The sequence below is a fragment of the Nelusetta ayraudi genome, unplaced genomic scaffold, assembly GCF_046127955.1.
Source record: "Nelusetta ayraudi isolate G7.1 ecotype Tasmania unplaced genomic scaffold, CSIRO-AGI_Nayr_v1 ptg000190l, whole genome shotgun sequence".
NCBI lineage: Eukaryota > Metazoa > Chordata > Actinopteri > Tetraodontiformes > Monacanthidae > Nelusetta > Nelusetta ayraudi.
The window spans coordinates 150,001-165,753 of NW_027466239.1; the positions used below are offsets into that span (position 1 = coordinate 150,001).

The 15,753-nt window shown below is 50.0% G+C and overlaps 2 protein-coding genes across 2 annotated transcripts in view; both read right to left on the reverse strand.

Annotated features, from left to right (window-relative positions):
* cyp7a1 (cytochrome P450, family 7, subfamily A, polypeptide 1) overlaps nucleotides 1-6,176 on the reverse strand; it is a 6,560-nt gene extending 384 nt beyond the window's left edge. Inside the window, exons 1-7 of the mRNA XM_076015495.1 lie at nucleotides 6,094-6,176; nucleotides 4,907-5,147; nucleotides 4,609-4,818; nucleotides 4,260-4,454; nucleotides 3,973-4,172; nucleotides 3,081-3,211; nucleotides 37-215 (exon numbers count right to left, since the gene is read on the reverse strand). Coding sequence (XP_075871610.1) covers nucleotides 37-215; nucleotides 3,081-3,211; nucleotides 3,973-4,172; nucleotides 4,260-4,454; nucleotides 4,609-4,818; nucleotides 4,907-5,147; nucleotides 6,094-6,173 — 1,236 coding nt within the window. The 5' untranslated portion in view covers nucleotides 6,174-6,176. The remainder of the gene's footprint in view (nucleotides 1-36; nucleotides 216-3,080; nucleotides 3,212-3,972; nucleotides 4,173-4,259; nucleotides 4,455-4,608; nucleotides 4,819-4,906; nucleotides 5,148-6,093) is intronic.
* LOC142881297 (NLR family CARD domain-containing protein 3-like) overlaps nucleotides 1-15,753 on the reverse strand; it is a 160,242-nt gene that overhangs the window by 131,497 nt on the left and 12,992 nt on the right. The window lies entirely within an intron of this gene.

Consider the following 15,753-nt stretch of genomic DNA (forward strand, 5'->3'; position numbering starts at 1 on the left):
TCATCCTCTCAGAAACTGCATGGACCGCGGCCTCACATAGGGGTCTTCGTAGATCTCGGGGTCAAAGTGCAGCATGGGGGGATACATGGCGATGACGTCGTCCTTCCTGATGCGGTAGGCCTCCTGGTTGTCCAGGTGGAGCAGGAAGTCCTCCTTTGCAATCCTCACGTTCATGGAGGCGCTAGAGAGCCGCATGGCCTCTTTGATGACGCTGTCTGTGAGCAGAGGAGGAAGACCATCAGCAGAGGAACTTTTTTGGTTTTTCGACAACACATCCAGAGGCCACGGACCAAAGGCAACTTCCAACATTAAAACTAGGTGGCGCTGCACAGTCGGTTGTGCAGCCGCCACTGTGTGCGTTGTTAAAATAGCTGTCGGGTGAGTCTGCAACCAAGCAGTGCTGAGGTGCAGTGTTCAGGTGCAGTGTTGAGGTGCAGTGCTGAGGTGCAGTGCTGAGGTGCAGTGTTGAGGTGCAGTGTTCAGATGCAGTGTTGAGGTGCAGTGTTGAGGTGCAGTGCTGAGGTGCAGTGCTGAGGTGCAGTGTTGAGGTGCAGTGTTCAGATGCAGTGTTGAGGTGCAGTGTTGAGGTGCAGTGCTGAGGTGCAGTGTTCAGATGCAGTGTTGAGGTGCAGTGTTCAGGTGCAGTGTTCAGGTGCAGTGTTCAGATGCAGTGTTGAGGTGCAGTGTTGAGGTGCAGTGTTCAGGTGCAGTGTTGAGGTGCAGTGCTGAGGTGCAGTGTTCAGGTGCAGTGTTGAGGTGCAGTGCTGAGGTGCAGTGTTCAGATGCAGTGTTGAGGTGCAGTGTTGAGGTGCAGTGCTGAGGGCAGTGTTGAGGTGCAGTGTTGAGGTGCAGTGTTCAGATGCAGTGTTGAGGTGCAGTGTTCAGGTGCAGTGTTCAGGTGCAGTGGTGAGGTGCAGTGTTGAGGTGCAGTGCTGGCACGACGTTATCTCGAGGAAGCAGAGCGTCACTGAGCCGCTGACCAACGACAACCTGGTCCAGGGCCAACGGTGCAATGGTTCACTGGTGCTTTAAGGTGTGATCTGGAGACAGGGAGCCAGCAGTGGGAGGGGTTACCTCAGGGCAACTGGCCTCCTTCTCCAGAGCCGGAAGACATTTGACCTCTCGTCTGGAAGGCTTCTTCACTTCAGAACTGCTCATTTTGAGCTTTAGTCGATTTTTCCCATCGATAAAACTTGCAAATCATTTCAGTGAATTCTTTTTTGAAAAAAACAATCTTTAGGATCCACAGTTGAGAAAAACAAAACAAAAAACATTTTGGTTTTCATGTATTTCATGTACTTCTAGGTCATCTTCGTCCTGCCTTCATCACAAAAGAAGCTGACTGGGGGGGGAAATGGTGGGCGGGTTGAAGCAGCGCCACACAGAGGTTCAAACACGCGTTCACACCTTTACCCAATGATCTCCGGATCTGACCTGGAGACCTGAAGTGAAGAAGCCTTTCTGGTGCGAGGCCGAACAAGAACAAGTCCAGCCGCCCCCACTGAAGCCGTCTACTCTACGACAGTGAGGCGCAGCTACTGATGCAACGTCCGTGTTAGCTAACGGCAGGTCGAGGACCGTCCGTCAAACCCACAGAACCCGCTCCGGCAGACGTCCCTAACCCTAACCCTCGGGGCACCGGCAGACCCGAGCGTTCCTGTCTCACTACCTGGAACCATGACAGCGAATCCAAAGTGAATTTGGACGCCGTGTGCTTCAGACCGCACGCCTGGAATCCTCCAAACAGGACCCGGAGAGTCGAAGGACGGACGCCACCTTCACCTCAGGACGCCCAGCCGGTACTTTGGACTGGAGGATCTCGGCTCACTCTGACCCCGGAGCCGCACCGTAGATATGAAGAGGAGTCATACCTGGTAGTAAAGCTGCAAGGACAAACAGCAAACAGTCTCTCTATCCAAGGGCAGATCTGAGATCTGCCCTTGGATAGAGAGATAATGCTGCCGTTGCCGGCAACCCGACCCAGTCACTGCACGTCTCGGAGGCTTCGGCAACATTCTTCATGTTCAGATACAACAGGGTGTGATGGCACGCACTGCAGCACATGTTGTCAAGAGGTCCGTGAGTTGTGTACTTTTGAGTTTTGGTACCTTTTTGTTGATATCAGCTCAAGAGAAATGAAAAGAGTCCCTTATCGTCCTTTACTGCATTATTACACTGTCATTAGGCAGCGACTGAATACAACCACAGATACCTCCAGGTCATACACCTGTGTGTGTGTGTGTGTGTGTGTGTGTGTGTGTGTGTGTGTGTGTGTGTGTGTGTGTGCGTGTGTGTGTGTGTGTTCTCTAATTCCAAAAGCTTGTTGTGTGGGTTGACTGGGCTGAGGACCTTCTCTGGGTCCTCAGCCCAGGAGCAGGTCCTCCTGGGGCTGAGGACCCAGAGCAGGTCCTCCTGGGCTGAGGACCTGCTCTGGGTCCTCAGCCCAGGAGCAGGTCTTCCTGGGTTGAGGACCTGCTCTGGGTCCTCAGTCCCAGGAGCAGGTCCTACTGGGCTGAGGACCTGCTCTGGATCAGATCTAGACTTCATGCTGGTGGTGAGTGTGAACGCCTGTTTGAGCCTCTATGTGGCGCTGCTTCAACCTCCACACCTCTGCTCCCAAACAGCTGTCTGACACCTGGTTTTCATATTTTGGGGGAGAACAGTTGAAACTATGTTGAAACCATAACAATGAGGCAAACCCATGGACAATAAAGTTGTAGTTCTACACAACAAGAGAGAGAAAAACCAAATGCTTTTCACTCAGCCGTGTCAAAACTGAACCCAGTCAAAGAAATGCAGTCTAACTGAAGACAGTGAGCTAAGCTAACCAGGGCTAAGCTAACCGGCTGCCCTCACCTGGACCGCTCCTGCTAACTATGCTACGCTGCTGCTTTCTGCGCTGTTCTCCATCTCACTCCTTCTCCACCATCAAATATCTGATATTTCAATGGAAAACTGGTACAACGGTGCCATCTGTGTACTTTTACTGAGCAAAGGCGGAGCAAAGGTTCTGGAGTGGAATCAGTCCAATTGATACTGACTCATTGTGTACCCTGAGGTGCAGTACGCAGTGTGCCTACCTAGAACAGGCATGTTGTCCAGCTGCTCCCTGCTGAGGGTCACTGACTCCTTCTCGTCCACCTCCGGTCCTCCAGGACCCGAGAAGATCTTCTGGATCTCCTCGCGCGCTGCTCTCATCGCGTCCGGACTCCTGAACACAACACAACACAAGCCAGCGGGTTGGTGCCGTAGTTTGACTTGGCTTACTTCTTGATGATAAGTGTCCAAATGCGGGCCTTATCTGCGTAACTACGCCGTTAAAGTTTACAATGCAGTAGTCATGTGATCTGAGTGACAACACGATTTAAGCGTTCAGGATTATTCTCTTTAACTAGACTTTAAAAAAAAAACACTCCTCTTATAAACTGAATCAGTGACTCATTCTTTCTTTTCCGTGCACCAGGGGTTTGGAAAAAGGTAGCTGGGGAATTCTTCTCCGGAATCATCTGCAGAACCTTTCCAGCTGGTCACAGGTGAGTCGCGAGTCTTTTATCGACTCACGAATATCGTGGCCAAGGTCTCACTTCAATACTTGTGAGGTCAAGCCTCGACGGTGACGGTAACTCTGGAGGCCTCACACGTGGGCGAGCCATCACAAATCAGTCGTCTCGAACGCCATGGAGCCATGAGGACACAAACTACAATCACATCCGACTGGTTGTTCGGTGTAGTTGCACGTATCCCTCCAGACCTGGAGCGTCCTCACAGCGTTCCACAGAAAACACAACACAGTGGAAAATTATACGCACCACTGCAGGTTAGTAGGGCTTGGCAAGCAAACTTCAATCCTGAAGTTAATTCTGGAGTTAATGCAAAGTTCTTTTTATGGTTATTTTAATCCCGTCTCTGAATTCTTTGAAGGTTTTGGAGTTTGTTTTTTTTCAAGACCAAAAACAGCCATGATGAGTTCACCTGATCAAATAGAAGAGACTCCAGAAGGTCGCTGGGAGGGTGTTGGCCTGGGAAGCCCAGAGGAGAGCAACGTGGGTCCTGGACTTGCTCACGTCATTGAAGGTGGACAGGGAATCGTTTAGGATCATCCGCATGGAGATGAGGTCGGAAATGTTCTCCCTCTTGGACAGCTTCTCAGCGTGCATGGTCTTGGCCAGGTTCTGACCATCAAACAGAACAAGCAGACAAAGTCGGTTTTCTTTCTGTTCTGCTGTGTCCTTCACCCACCGACTAGGAACTGGACTCACCTCTCTGGCGCTGTACGCGCTCTTGAAGACGTGGATCGGCAGGCCGGCCACCAGAGCGGGAAAGATCTTGTCGAACTCTTTGAAGTTCTCCAAGGCGTTGAGCACCAGCGCCTTCTGCGCCGCCTGTCGGACCTCACACTTGTTCTCGCCAAAGTCTTTGCCGAAGAGAGTCAGGTAACCGGACTGAAACATCACCTGCCGCACAGAGGAGAAGACCGACCGGGTAAGGGATTGGCTGTCAAACCATAGCCAGCATCCATTAGCATTTAGCGTCCATCCAAAAAGGAAGAATTCCAGGTCCATTATGCGGTGAGTTTCAGGTGCAACCTTCCCGAGGGGGGATTCTGACCTTGTAACAGAATGCAAAGATGCCGTCCACCTCCCAGTGCTCCCTGGTCGGGCTGATGGTGTCGGACCTCAGCATGATGTCCTGAAGGTGGCCCATCATGGACTCGATCAGAGAGGGCAGAGCGTCGCCCTGCAGGGTCTTCAGGAAGGTCTGGTGGAGGTTCTCCGTGGTGTGGCCGTGGCGAGGGTCGAAGCTGTCGTGGCCAAAGGCCTGGCGACAAGAGAACAGAGTGGAACCCGAGGGTCAACAGACACACGGACCTGCAAAGAATCCAAAGACCGCCTGGCGCCGACGTTACCTTGACGGACGTAGCGAAGTGAAACTTCCTCCAGTCCAGGTGTCTCCCCTGCCGGATGACTGAGTGGTAGGAGAAGGGGTCGCACAGGAAGTGGATGAACTGGCCGGCGATCTTGCAGGTGAAGATGTGGCCGTATTTGTTCTGGCGGCTGCGGAGGAATTTGAGCGGGTTGGCGCCGAACTGCAGGGCGCAGCCGAGGTACGGAATGAGGCCGTTCTCAAGAGCAGGCTCACCCGCTTGCCTATTGACATTTAGAGAGAGGGAGGGGGGGGGGGGGGAGGGGGAGAAAGAGAGAGAGAGAGGGGGAGAGGGGGAGAGAGAGAGAGGGAGGGAGAGAGAGAGGGAGAGGGAGAGTTGGGGGGGAGAGAGAGAGAGAGAGGGAGAGAGAGAGTTGGGAGAGAGAGAGAGAAGGAGTTGGGGGGAGAGAAAGAGAGAGAGAGGGAGAGAGAGTTGGGGGGAGAGAGAGAGAGAGGGACAGAGAGAGAGGGAGAGAGAGAGGGGGAGAGAGGGAGAGAGAGAGGGAGAGAGAGAGAGAGAGAAAGAGAGAGAAAGAAAGGGAGAGAGAGGGAGAGAGGGGGGAGAGAGAGAGGGAGAGAGAGAGGGAGAGAGAGGGAGAGAGAGGAAGACAACCATTTGAGAAGATCGTGATGATTTAAGGTTTCATCTCATAATTTCAAATCATGACTACACACATTGATGTACAGTGCTTCACAGAATTGAAAACACACACACACACACAAACACACACACACACACACACAGCCAGTGTGTGTGCTACCTCCAGTGAATGTGGTCTTGTTGGACAGTGGACACTCACTCACCCCAACAACACAACAACACAACCCGTGCAGGCAGAGCTACAACTCGCACACTGTCACACACACACACACCGCAGTATCAATAGATATCATTTGCAATATGTACGTTATTAATATCATATCATCATCCGCGCTCACTGAACCCACGGCCATGCCAGCAGGAGGCGCTAGAACCAGTTCATCCATCACTGTCCTGAGAGCCTTGGTTGACTCTACGTCAGGTGAGCGCTGACTGGTCTGCACTAGCACAGTGCACCCGCAACCAGCACTGCTGGGGGGTGACCAGCGCTCCAGCGTAGCGCCACCACCCTGGCATCATAAGTACTGCAAGAGAGAAACAGAGAGAGCGTGGAGAGCGAGAGGTCTTACCTGCGTCTGATGCCCACCGCCAGCCACAGCATGCAACACAGTCCGACCACCACGGCCCAGATCAGAGCAATGCTCAGCATTGTAATAATCAGCGACGGCGCCGGTCAGGACGAGAACTGCGGTCTGAGACGGCGGGGAGGCTGACAGGAAGTCTCTTTGAGTGGCAGCTGATTGGAAGTTCCGTTAGTGTGGCGCTCGCTCGCTCGGCGTGCAGAGCCTCTCCGTGTTGGCAGCGTCAGTACGAGCACGCCAGGACGTATTCTTATACCCGCCGCCTCGGGGTGGGTCTTGTGAAATGTGGTGATGTCACGACTCCAGACCGCCCTGCCATTGGCTCGGCAAGAACCGGCGGTGGTTTTATTGATGAGCTTTGCTCGCAGGTGTTTGCTCAGGAATGCAGCGTTGCCGCGTATGTGTGAAAAAATGAATCTGGACATATACATCCCTTGCTATTGCCAAGTGCGTGTGTGCGCACGTGTGTGTGTGTGTGTGTGTGTGTGTGTGTGTGTGTGTGTGTGTGGTGGGGCAGGTGGGGGCTGGTCGGCCTTGACTGGAGTTCATGGACACGTTACCTGAACAGCAATCCTGCAAGAGCTGGTAAATAGTTCCAAGGTCTCTCTCTCTCTCTCTCTCTCTCTCTCTCTCTCTCTCGCTCTCTGTGTGTGTGTGTATGTGTGTGTGTGGAACGCTGTAAACAGATCAATAGACAGGGACAGTGAATGGCAGCTGCTTTCGTCTTTCTAATAGCTGAGCTTAAACTGAAGATTTCCTGATCATCAAACGATGAATGTTCGGTCCTAAGCATTGTTCTCTCTTTTTCTTTGGTTTTAAATAGAACGTTCTCCTTCTCCGTGTGTGTTCCCCAAAGGGAGGAATGGTCGATGTGGAGATGTGGGCTTTTCAAAAGGCCACCGGAGAGGTTTCAGTAAAACAAAGAGTTGACACGGAGAGTAGCTGTTTATCCTCGGCCGACGCGGTGCCTTGCGCTCGCTCCTCCAGTAGTTTGATTTCCCACTCTGGTTTGATCGAAGTTTCCAGTAAATATTTAGTCTGCTGTTGTGAGCAGCAGCCGTTTTTTTCCCCGGCCGAGCAGAATGGCAAACAGTTTCTCTTGCGCGAGGCAAAGCCAAACTCAGCGGCACGGAGCAGCGGTGGATGTCCAATTCTGGGCAGCGCTCAGACGTAGAAGTTCAACGGAGCAGGACACTGCAGGACACTGCAGGACACTGTTGCAGGTCGCCAGTGCTCCAGCTGAACTCAAACCTGCGGTGGACTCGGGAGGGAGCCCTGCAATTCAGTTCCCAGAGGTTGGCAGTGCTCCAACTGGACCTTGTCTGCAGACTTCAATGTAGGCAGCAGCTGGAAAAAGAATAGAGGGTCCATGCCAGGGTACAAATGACTTCAATTCGGACCCCGACATTTTTGCCACAGTGCCGGCAGGCTTGCAGTGTAGTCCTAGAACCTAGTTGGTCCACTCTGACCAGACAGCTTTTATTGGGTCTTGATTGGCTGCTGATAATGTTGTTGAGTTTATTGCGTGTCATTGCTTCAATAAAACCTTGTCTCCAGCAGCCGTGCTCTCACAGAATGTGTGAAGGAGTTTTGATTGGCTTGAGTGGAAACCACCTGCCATCCATCCGTTGAGCGACGAGCGCCGGCACCAAATTCACTGGTTTGGGCAAAGTTCTGTATTCCAACCCGACAGCTGCGGTGTACAGTGGACTCACCTGCTGCTCCGAACCCTCAAAGAAAATCAAGGCCTCTCTTGAAGCTGAAAAACATTTCAATATTTATTGAAATTTATTGTACTTACTATTTTTGGCCAGTTTAATGGTATCTTGGCTATAAAATACACCAAGCCCAATGTCAGCTAACGATACCATACGATCCATCCCCTTATCAGCCTCAGTATCAGACCTGATGTGATTTTAACAGTGCTTCCATCAGCCGTCAGCAATGTTTTGTGCCTCATACTGGACACTGGGACCTCGTGGTCCCTAACCTGGACTGCAGGAGAGCTTGGTACTGTGGTGGGCCCTAGAGGCACAACGTGCTGGCCTATCAGCGTGTGGACACACAGCGCTGTCCACCAAAAACTGACCTACTATACCCTCAAGAGAGGGTATAGTAGGTCAGTTTTTGGTGGACAGCGGTGTGTGTCCACTGCCGTGCCGAGCTTCCCTGCAGTCCAGTTTAGGGACCACGAGGCAGGTCAGCAGGCCCTAAGAGTGATACTGGGACCTCGTGGTCCCTAAACTGGACTGCAGGGAAGCTTGGCACGGCAGTGGACACATACCGCTGTCCACCAAAAACTGACCTACTATACCCTCACCAGAGGGTATAGTAGGTCAGTTTTTGTCAGTCAACCCAGACAGAAAATCAAGGCAGGTCAGCAGGCCCTAAGAGTGATACTGGGACCTCGTGGTCCCTAAACTGGACTGCAGGGAAGCTCGGCACGGCAGTGGACACACACCGCTGTCCACCAAAAACTGACCTACTATACCCTCACCAGAGGGTATAGTAGGTCAGTTTTTGTCAGTCAACCCAGACAGAAAATCAAGGCAGGTCAGCAGGCCCTAAGAGGGATACTGGGACCTCGTGGTCCCTAACCTGGACTGCAGGGAAGCTCGGTACGGCAGTGGGCCCTAGAAGCCCAACGTGCTGGCCTATGAGCGTGTGGACACGGCCCGCCGTCAACCAAGTGACCCACTATACCCTCAAGTTAGCGAGGGTATAGTGGGTCATCAACCCAGACAGGAAATCAAGGCATATCAGCAGGCCCTAAGAGTGAACAGCCCTCCCCCAAAGAACCTTTCTTGGCTTGTGATAAAACCAACCATAAACAGCTGCACTGACTTCAGGTACCATAAACCAGTAAGACCCTTGACCACAGCGTCATCAGCGTCATAAAAACACAACCATAAATTCAGCCAGAAGCACCGGACCCTGCAGCAAGTATAAACAATCCCCCAGCTGCAGACAGTCGCAGTCAACACAGTGGAGGAATGCATCAGCTGCTGCTGCTGCTGCTGCGGGGAGAGAGGACCTCTTGCGTCACCCTCCACTCAAAACAGTCGCCACTCTCGTGTTTGTCTTTGGAAAATATCAGTACAAATAAGGGCTGCAGTGTAGACCCCCGCTGCCACAGAGGGGTCACGTTCTTTGAATTGATGCAGTGTCAAGGCCTCTGGCATCTGCAACACAAACCCCCCCCATGAGCTTATTGTCCTGGGCCCATCGGGGCAGACAGACAGTGTTCCGTGCCAAACCTCTCACCACACTCAGTCTTTGCCACCTGCCTTATCATCAAGAGGGCGCAGGAGTTCTGCTGGGACAGACACCTCGACGTCATCGCCAGATGTCAAAGCTTCTTCTGATCCGGTAGACCACGCGTCCGTCTGGGAGGTCCATACCGTCGGTGGAGCCCCCCTGCAAAGATGACCAGTCTCTTCTAAAGGCCTTGTGTGTGCGTCAATAGCAGGGACTCTGCCTGTGTCTCCGTTGACAGCGGAGTGAGACGGGGCTGCGACAGACCTGTTCAACTGCATCACTCACCATCTGGTGGACCGAGGTCTTTGCCCAGACTGGGTCGTTACCTCATCTTCAACGTGGAGTAAGCACACAACACCATCGGCCAGAAGGAAGCCCTGAAGATGCACCAGGAAGAAGCCAACAAACTGGGACTACAAAGCTGGCCGGGCCCAAACCAAGCGGATGGAGGCAAAGCTCCTCCTCCTTGACATATCGCAGGGGAGGAAGCTGGGTTTTCTCAATGTGCCTACCTGGGTCCACCGTCACAAACCACGGCAGCATTACAGCCGTGATGAACCCACCATGTGTCATGAAAACACTCTAAGAAGTCATTTCATTTCTCAGAGAACCAAACTGGTCTGGAATGCCTCAGTTCTCTCCGTCCATCTGCAGGGTTCGGGTCAGAGACCTGCAGCAGCAGAGATTCACAAATGCAATAAACCTGACAGGGCTTTGTTTTGGAGGCTGGTTGAACGTTCAGCTCACATCTCAGAACCACACTCAACAGATTCATCTCAACGTCCTTCACATATTTGAGCCCTCATAGGGTTTTATGCCGTCTACTTACTTGACACTCGTCCCAAATGTATATCGTGCCAATCAAATACGACGGATACTTTATTCCCAAGGCCCCGGGGTTCTGCGGTTCTGGACTTTTTGGCAGCAGTCGAGCTCTCATCAGTTTCCATTGAATGTCATCCCGTCATCATCGGGCGTCCTGCAGCCACTGAGAATTGCGGATTCTCAGTGGCTGAACAGCCATGTTGGCGCCGCATGGTGTGTCGCTGCACACGTCAACATTAAGGAGCGGCACTGTTACAAGCTGTAAGACTGCAGCACCAGCTGTTCTCTCGTGTTGTCCTAGTGGTAGTTTACCTCCAGGACGGGGGGGTGAAGGTCAGAGGAAGTGAGGAGGCTCTGAGGGAACGACTCAAGACCCGGCACCACGGATTACATTCACCTCTGGGTGGAAAACATCATCGCCACTGACACTACGTGGTCTTTTTCTAACGACAGTGAGCAGATGAACATAAAGAAAGGACCCAGGTGGTTTTTCCACTGACTGTACAAGGTGCTTTGAGACGCCTTTGGTTGCGATTTAGTGCAGTACAAGCTAGTGTTGTAGTCCTGGTGGTCGGTCCTTTGTCTCCGGACCACTTTTTAAGGGTCTGGTCTCGGTCTGGATTTTAGATCCAGACCAGTCAAGACTGTAATAACATGATAATAACAGAAAAGAATCCAGGTGATAACACTCCCAGTCTGAGAGTGGCTGAACAGTCTAGGCTGGGGTTTGGTACGATCATGATCACTCCTGACATCTGTGGAGGACGACTGATTATGATTTAATCCATTGATTTAGCATTACGGAGGAAACTGGACGCTAGAAAAAAATGAGAGAGGTCATTTTACTGCTATGGGGAACCAGAAGTAAAGTAGGTCGATGTAGAGATGGATTGCACAGGTTCCGTTTACACCAAGACGGCCTTTTGTGGATGCTGGGTCGCCCTCAGGGACCAGGTGAGGAGCTGGGTCGTCTGGGAGGAGCTTGAAGTAGAGCTGCTGCTCCTCCACATGGAGAGGACTCAGCATTCTGCTTCAAGTGTCTGCTGGACGCCTCCTTGGAGAGGTGTTCCAGGCATGTCCCACCAGGAGGGAGGAGACCCCGAGGAAGACCCAGGACACCCTGGAGGGACTATAGGTCTCTGGGCTGGCCTTGGGACCGCCTTGGGGTCCCACTGGAGGAGCTGGAGGAGGTGACTGGGTCCAGGGAAGTCTGGGGGTCCCTGCTGAGGCTGCTGCCCCCGAGACCCGACTCCGGATAGAGTGGCAGGAGAAGAAGAAGAAGTAGAAAAGATTAAATAATAATCAAGAAGAGTGGAAATGTGATGGTGATGTCATCCCAATGAAGCGATGAAGATAGTGTTAACAGGTGCGACTTGGCCGTGTCGTAAAGTTGCTTTTATCTTCAAGGACAAAGGCAAGCATCCTCCCAGCAGGAGCTCCCGTGGCCTCCTCAGCTCCCCTGCTATCTTCGTTATTGCGTGAGCAGGTGGAAGTGTTCTCTGCGAGGGAACGAGGAGTTGCTCAGTGTGACGCCAGAATAAACAAGGTTCTCAAAACAAGGTTCTCCGTGTCTTTGTCGCCGTCACGATTTGTTTGCAATTCCCAACACAGGTAAAAAAAAAAGTCAAGATTAAAGTTCAAAAGAGACATTGTTGTTGAGTAGTTGAGTTGGAGTTTAAAGCTGTCATTATTAATACTTTCTCTATGTCAGAATATGATTTATGTTTTTTTTGCCATAATGTCTAAAGGCAGGAGTTTGACTTTGGTGTCTGTGTCTCGACGAGGAGAAAATAGTATATAATGAAATAATATAGAGAAAGTTTAGAAGAAAACCTGTCCATGTATGCATTGTTATTGTCATCTTTTGAATGAATATCTTTCAGACTCAGCATTTTCCCACGTTCCTCGAGCCTCTGAAGTTTGTCAGGCGCTCCAACAACATTTCGACTCCTGAAGCAGGCAGGACGGCCCCATGCAGTACGGCATTCATCCTGCAAAGTAGCATTTTGTGTAACTGTGGTGCACATCAACTTCATTTTTCCTCAAACTTGCCTTGTGTTTCTGTGCGCACGGATCAGAAATAGAGTCTGTCGGAACATGTTGATCGGGGTAAACAGGGTGGTGTTCACTTCCTTGGGGAATTAACGTGGGCAATTGACATAACAATTAGCGTCTAATCTCCAGCAGGTAGGTGTTTGGAGCGTTCATATCGAGGGAAAAGCTCTTCTGAATGAACGCCAAGACGATTTTGCGTGGAGATAAGACAACACAAGGCCATGCAGAGATACGAGGCCCGGATGCCTTCACAGTCAAGGTTAGAGGGACGTGAAGCAGCAGTTTTTAAAATAAGACTTTGAGTTGTCGGAGAGGCTGGCGGCCCGCGCGTCTGATTGCACGCTGGAGGTGACCTTGAACATTAGTCCATACACAGAAACACCAGCGTGCGAGTCTAATCTAGACCGTTTAATTCCTCAGCAGATAAGAGGGAGGGAGTGAGAGTGGGGGAGCGCGAGGACACGCGGAGGCCAATAAAGGAGCTCAAGACAAATAAACTGAGGCCGTGAAGAAGGAAGGGAAGTTTCCTGACGTTTTGACGCGCAGCTCTCTGTACTGTGTACTGTGTACTGTGTACATGCTAGAGAGAGAGAGAGAGAGAGAGAGAGAGAGAGAGAGAGAGAGAGACAACTGTCTGTTGTAAATGTGTGTCTAGTGCTCAGCACTGCGGCTGCAGACAGCGGCTTCTGTGGCTGGAGGGAGCCTACGAGAAGGCACAGAGGTGCATGGAGGTCTGCTGGTCACCTCAGACTGAGGGTGACTGACCTGGAAAAATCATACCTGTATCTATATATTTATATACAGGTACCGCCCGAACAATGAGAATATCAAGTAAAAGTTGTTTTATTTTGGCAATTTAACATAAAAGATGAAAGCAACACATTTTATTGATTACGATTTTCAGCTTATTAAAACCACAAACCCACAAACTCAGAAAATTATTATAAAATTTGAAGGTTTTTTTTTTGAAGCTGCAAGACCGATCAGCAAAATCCAAAGAAATGAAAAGTTGAAATATATTGATTTGCATATTATTCCTTTATATAATACGTCACATTCACCTTTTAAGTTGAACTGCAGAAATACAACAACCTTTTCAGGATATTCTCATTTTCTGGGCAGTACCTGTATATATATTGTACATATATATATATATATATATATATATATAAATATATATATATGTATATACATGTATATTTTATGAAATAAAGGACATTCCAACCATAGGCTGAGTCCAAATTTGGAGCTGCACATCTGAAATATGAAGGCATGGACCTGAATGTACATGGTTGAGTATTCATCATGTATTCTATATTCAGATGAAGTTGCTGCAGTTTGTGAGAGATCAATGAGAGAAGAACTAGAAGAACTAGAGGAACTAGAAGAACGAGAGGAACTAGAAGAACTAGAGGAACAAGAAGAACGAGAAGAACTAGAAGAACTAGAGGAACTAGAAGAACTAGAAGAACTACTAGAACTAGAGGAACTAGAAGAACTAGAGGAACAAGAAGAACGAGAAGAACTAGAAGAACTAGAGGAACTAGAAGAACTAGAAGAACTACTAGAACTAGAGGAACTAGAAGAACTAGAAGGTGGTGCAGGGTGGTTGTTCCTGCACCTTGCACGGCCTGCCTGTGGCTCCAGGAGTTGTCAGATATCATTTCATGAAAAGTGGCAGCTCACATGCAAACATTCCTTCTATCGAGGAGGTCAGTGTGCGCTCAGCTGCACTCGGGAGTCCTGCTCCTGCACCTGGAACCAGGTCCTTACCGGGGGTCCCAGAAGAAGAAAGAAGTGTTTTCTTGCCCTTTGCACCATGAGCTCCGTCAGAAGTTGTTTGGTAGGTGTCAAACTGTCGACTTGATGTGGCTCAATGATGCAGACAGACTCCACTGAATATTTAGAGAAAGTCTGGACCAAGAGAGCAAAAAGTACATAAGGGCCAATTCCAATTCCTCCCTTAACTCCTCAATCTCAACCCTCAATCTTGGCCCTCAATCTTGGCCCTCAAAAATAAGTGCAAGGGCTTAGAAATGGGACACCCCTTAAGTGCAGTTACATCTTCAGACTGTGGGGGGCGGCCTTACGCCAAAGCTACGTCCAGTCAGTCAAGAAGACGACGACGACGAAGAAGAAGGAGAAGAAGAAGAAGTCCTCCGTCGCTACACAACGATGTATACAAGGTGAAGCCGGGACCGCCGGTCCGGCTGACAAACATCGTAAAGTAAAAAAATAAATGTTACGCAACAACGATGTCAATAATCCATAAAAAAAATCTTAAACTAAGACAATAAAATGGTTTGGTAATATTTATATCTTTATTAACTAAGAAAATACTTCCATTTGTAGCTCGCTTTTACATCGCAATCTTTTTCGAAGATGTCTTGGCGAAAATACGCAATGCCTTCTGGGTAGCCCTTACTGCCAAGGGTGGTGCCGGAGAATCTCAATATTGAGGCCGATACAGCCCTGAAACTCCTCCCTCAACTTGACGTTCTTAGAATCGGGACAGCACTTGCATCTTGCGGGAGCACGGATTTTTGAGATTGAGGGTTGAGATTGAGGGTTAAGGGAGGAATTGGAATTCACCCTAAGTCTGTTGTTCTTTTATTTGATGCACTCATTATTTATGTCTTAACCTACGGTGAATTGTGGCGTCACCTACAGAAAGTGAATTTCATCATTTAATATGTTTTTTGTGGTGTCTTCCTGAAAGGGAGGGGTCCTATTCAGGCTTGATGCAATAATAATAATTTTCATTCATTCATTCAGGAATGTTTTCTGAATGTATCGTTTTGTTCCAGGAAGTTCTCAGTGAGCGCGGTTGTTGATGAATGAGCATGCAGTTGTTGTCTGTGAACAGCTGACTGGCCAGTGGATGGAGCTTAATTAGGATCATCTCTCCACACTGGGAGATAATGTGCAGCTTATCTGTCCGCAGTAAACTCCCCTTGGCGATGGACCCTGATCAGAACTGAACCAGCTTGGTCCAGGCCCCTGGGTTTCCTCCGGTCTGTGGTGATGCAAGCCAAGCTGCTTTAGTTGAGATGGACGCTGCAGTTTGAGATTGATGAAGTGTTGAAACAACCAAGGTAAAGTGTGTAACATTTGGAGATGATGTTGAAGAAGAAACAGCGACACCAAGTGGTGACAGTTTAGATTGCAGCGTCTTTCTCCCTCCCTCCCTCTCCTGAGTTTGCCAGTGAACTACGGTGGCCCTGCGCACCAAAACCTGGATACCCTGGTCCACCTTCTTCTTCTTCTTCTTCTTCTTCTTCTTCTTCTTCTTGGTGGGTTTATTTGAGGACGCCCCCTAGAGTTCAGCCTAAATACCAAACACTCTGCTGCCAGGCAGCTGGATTGTCCTCACCAGGCTTCCTTAGAAATACGCTGGTGCAAGATGGCAGCTAAATGGGAGCACTGGGACCCTGACTGGTCTATGGAGGTTCCTGTAGTTGTCAGAAGCGTTCTAATGGTAAGAACACCAAATTACTTTTATTGTACTGA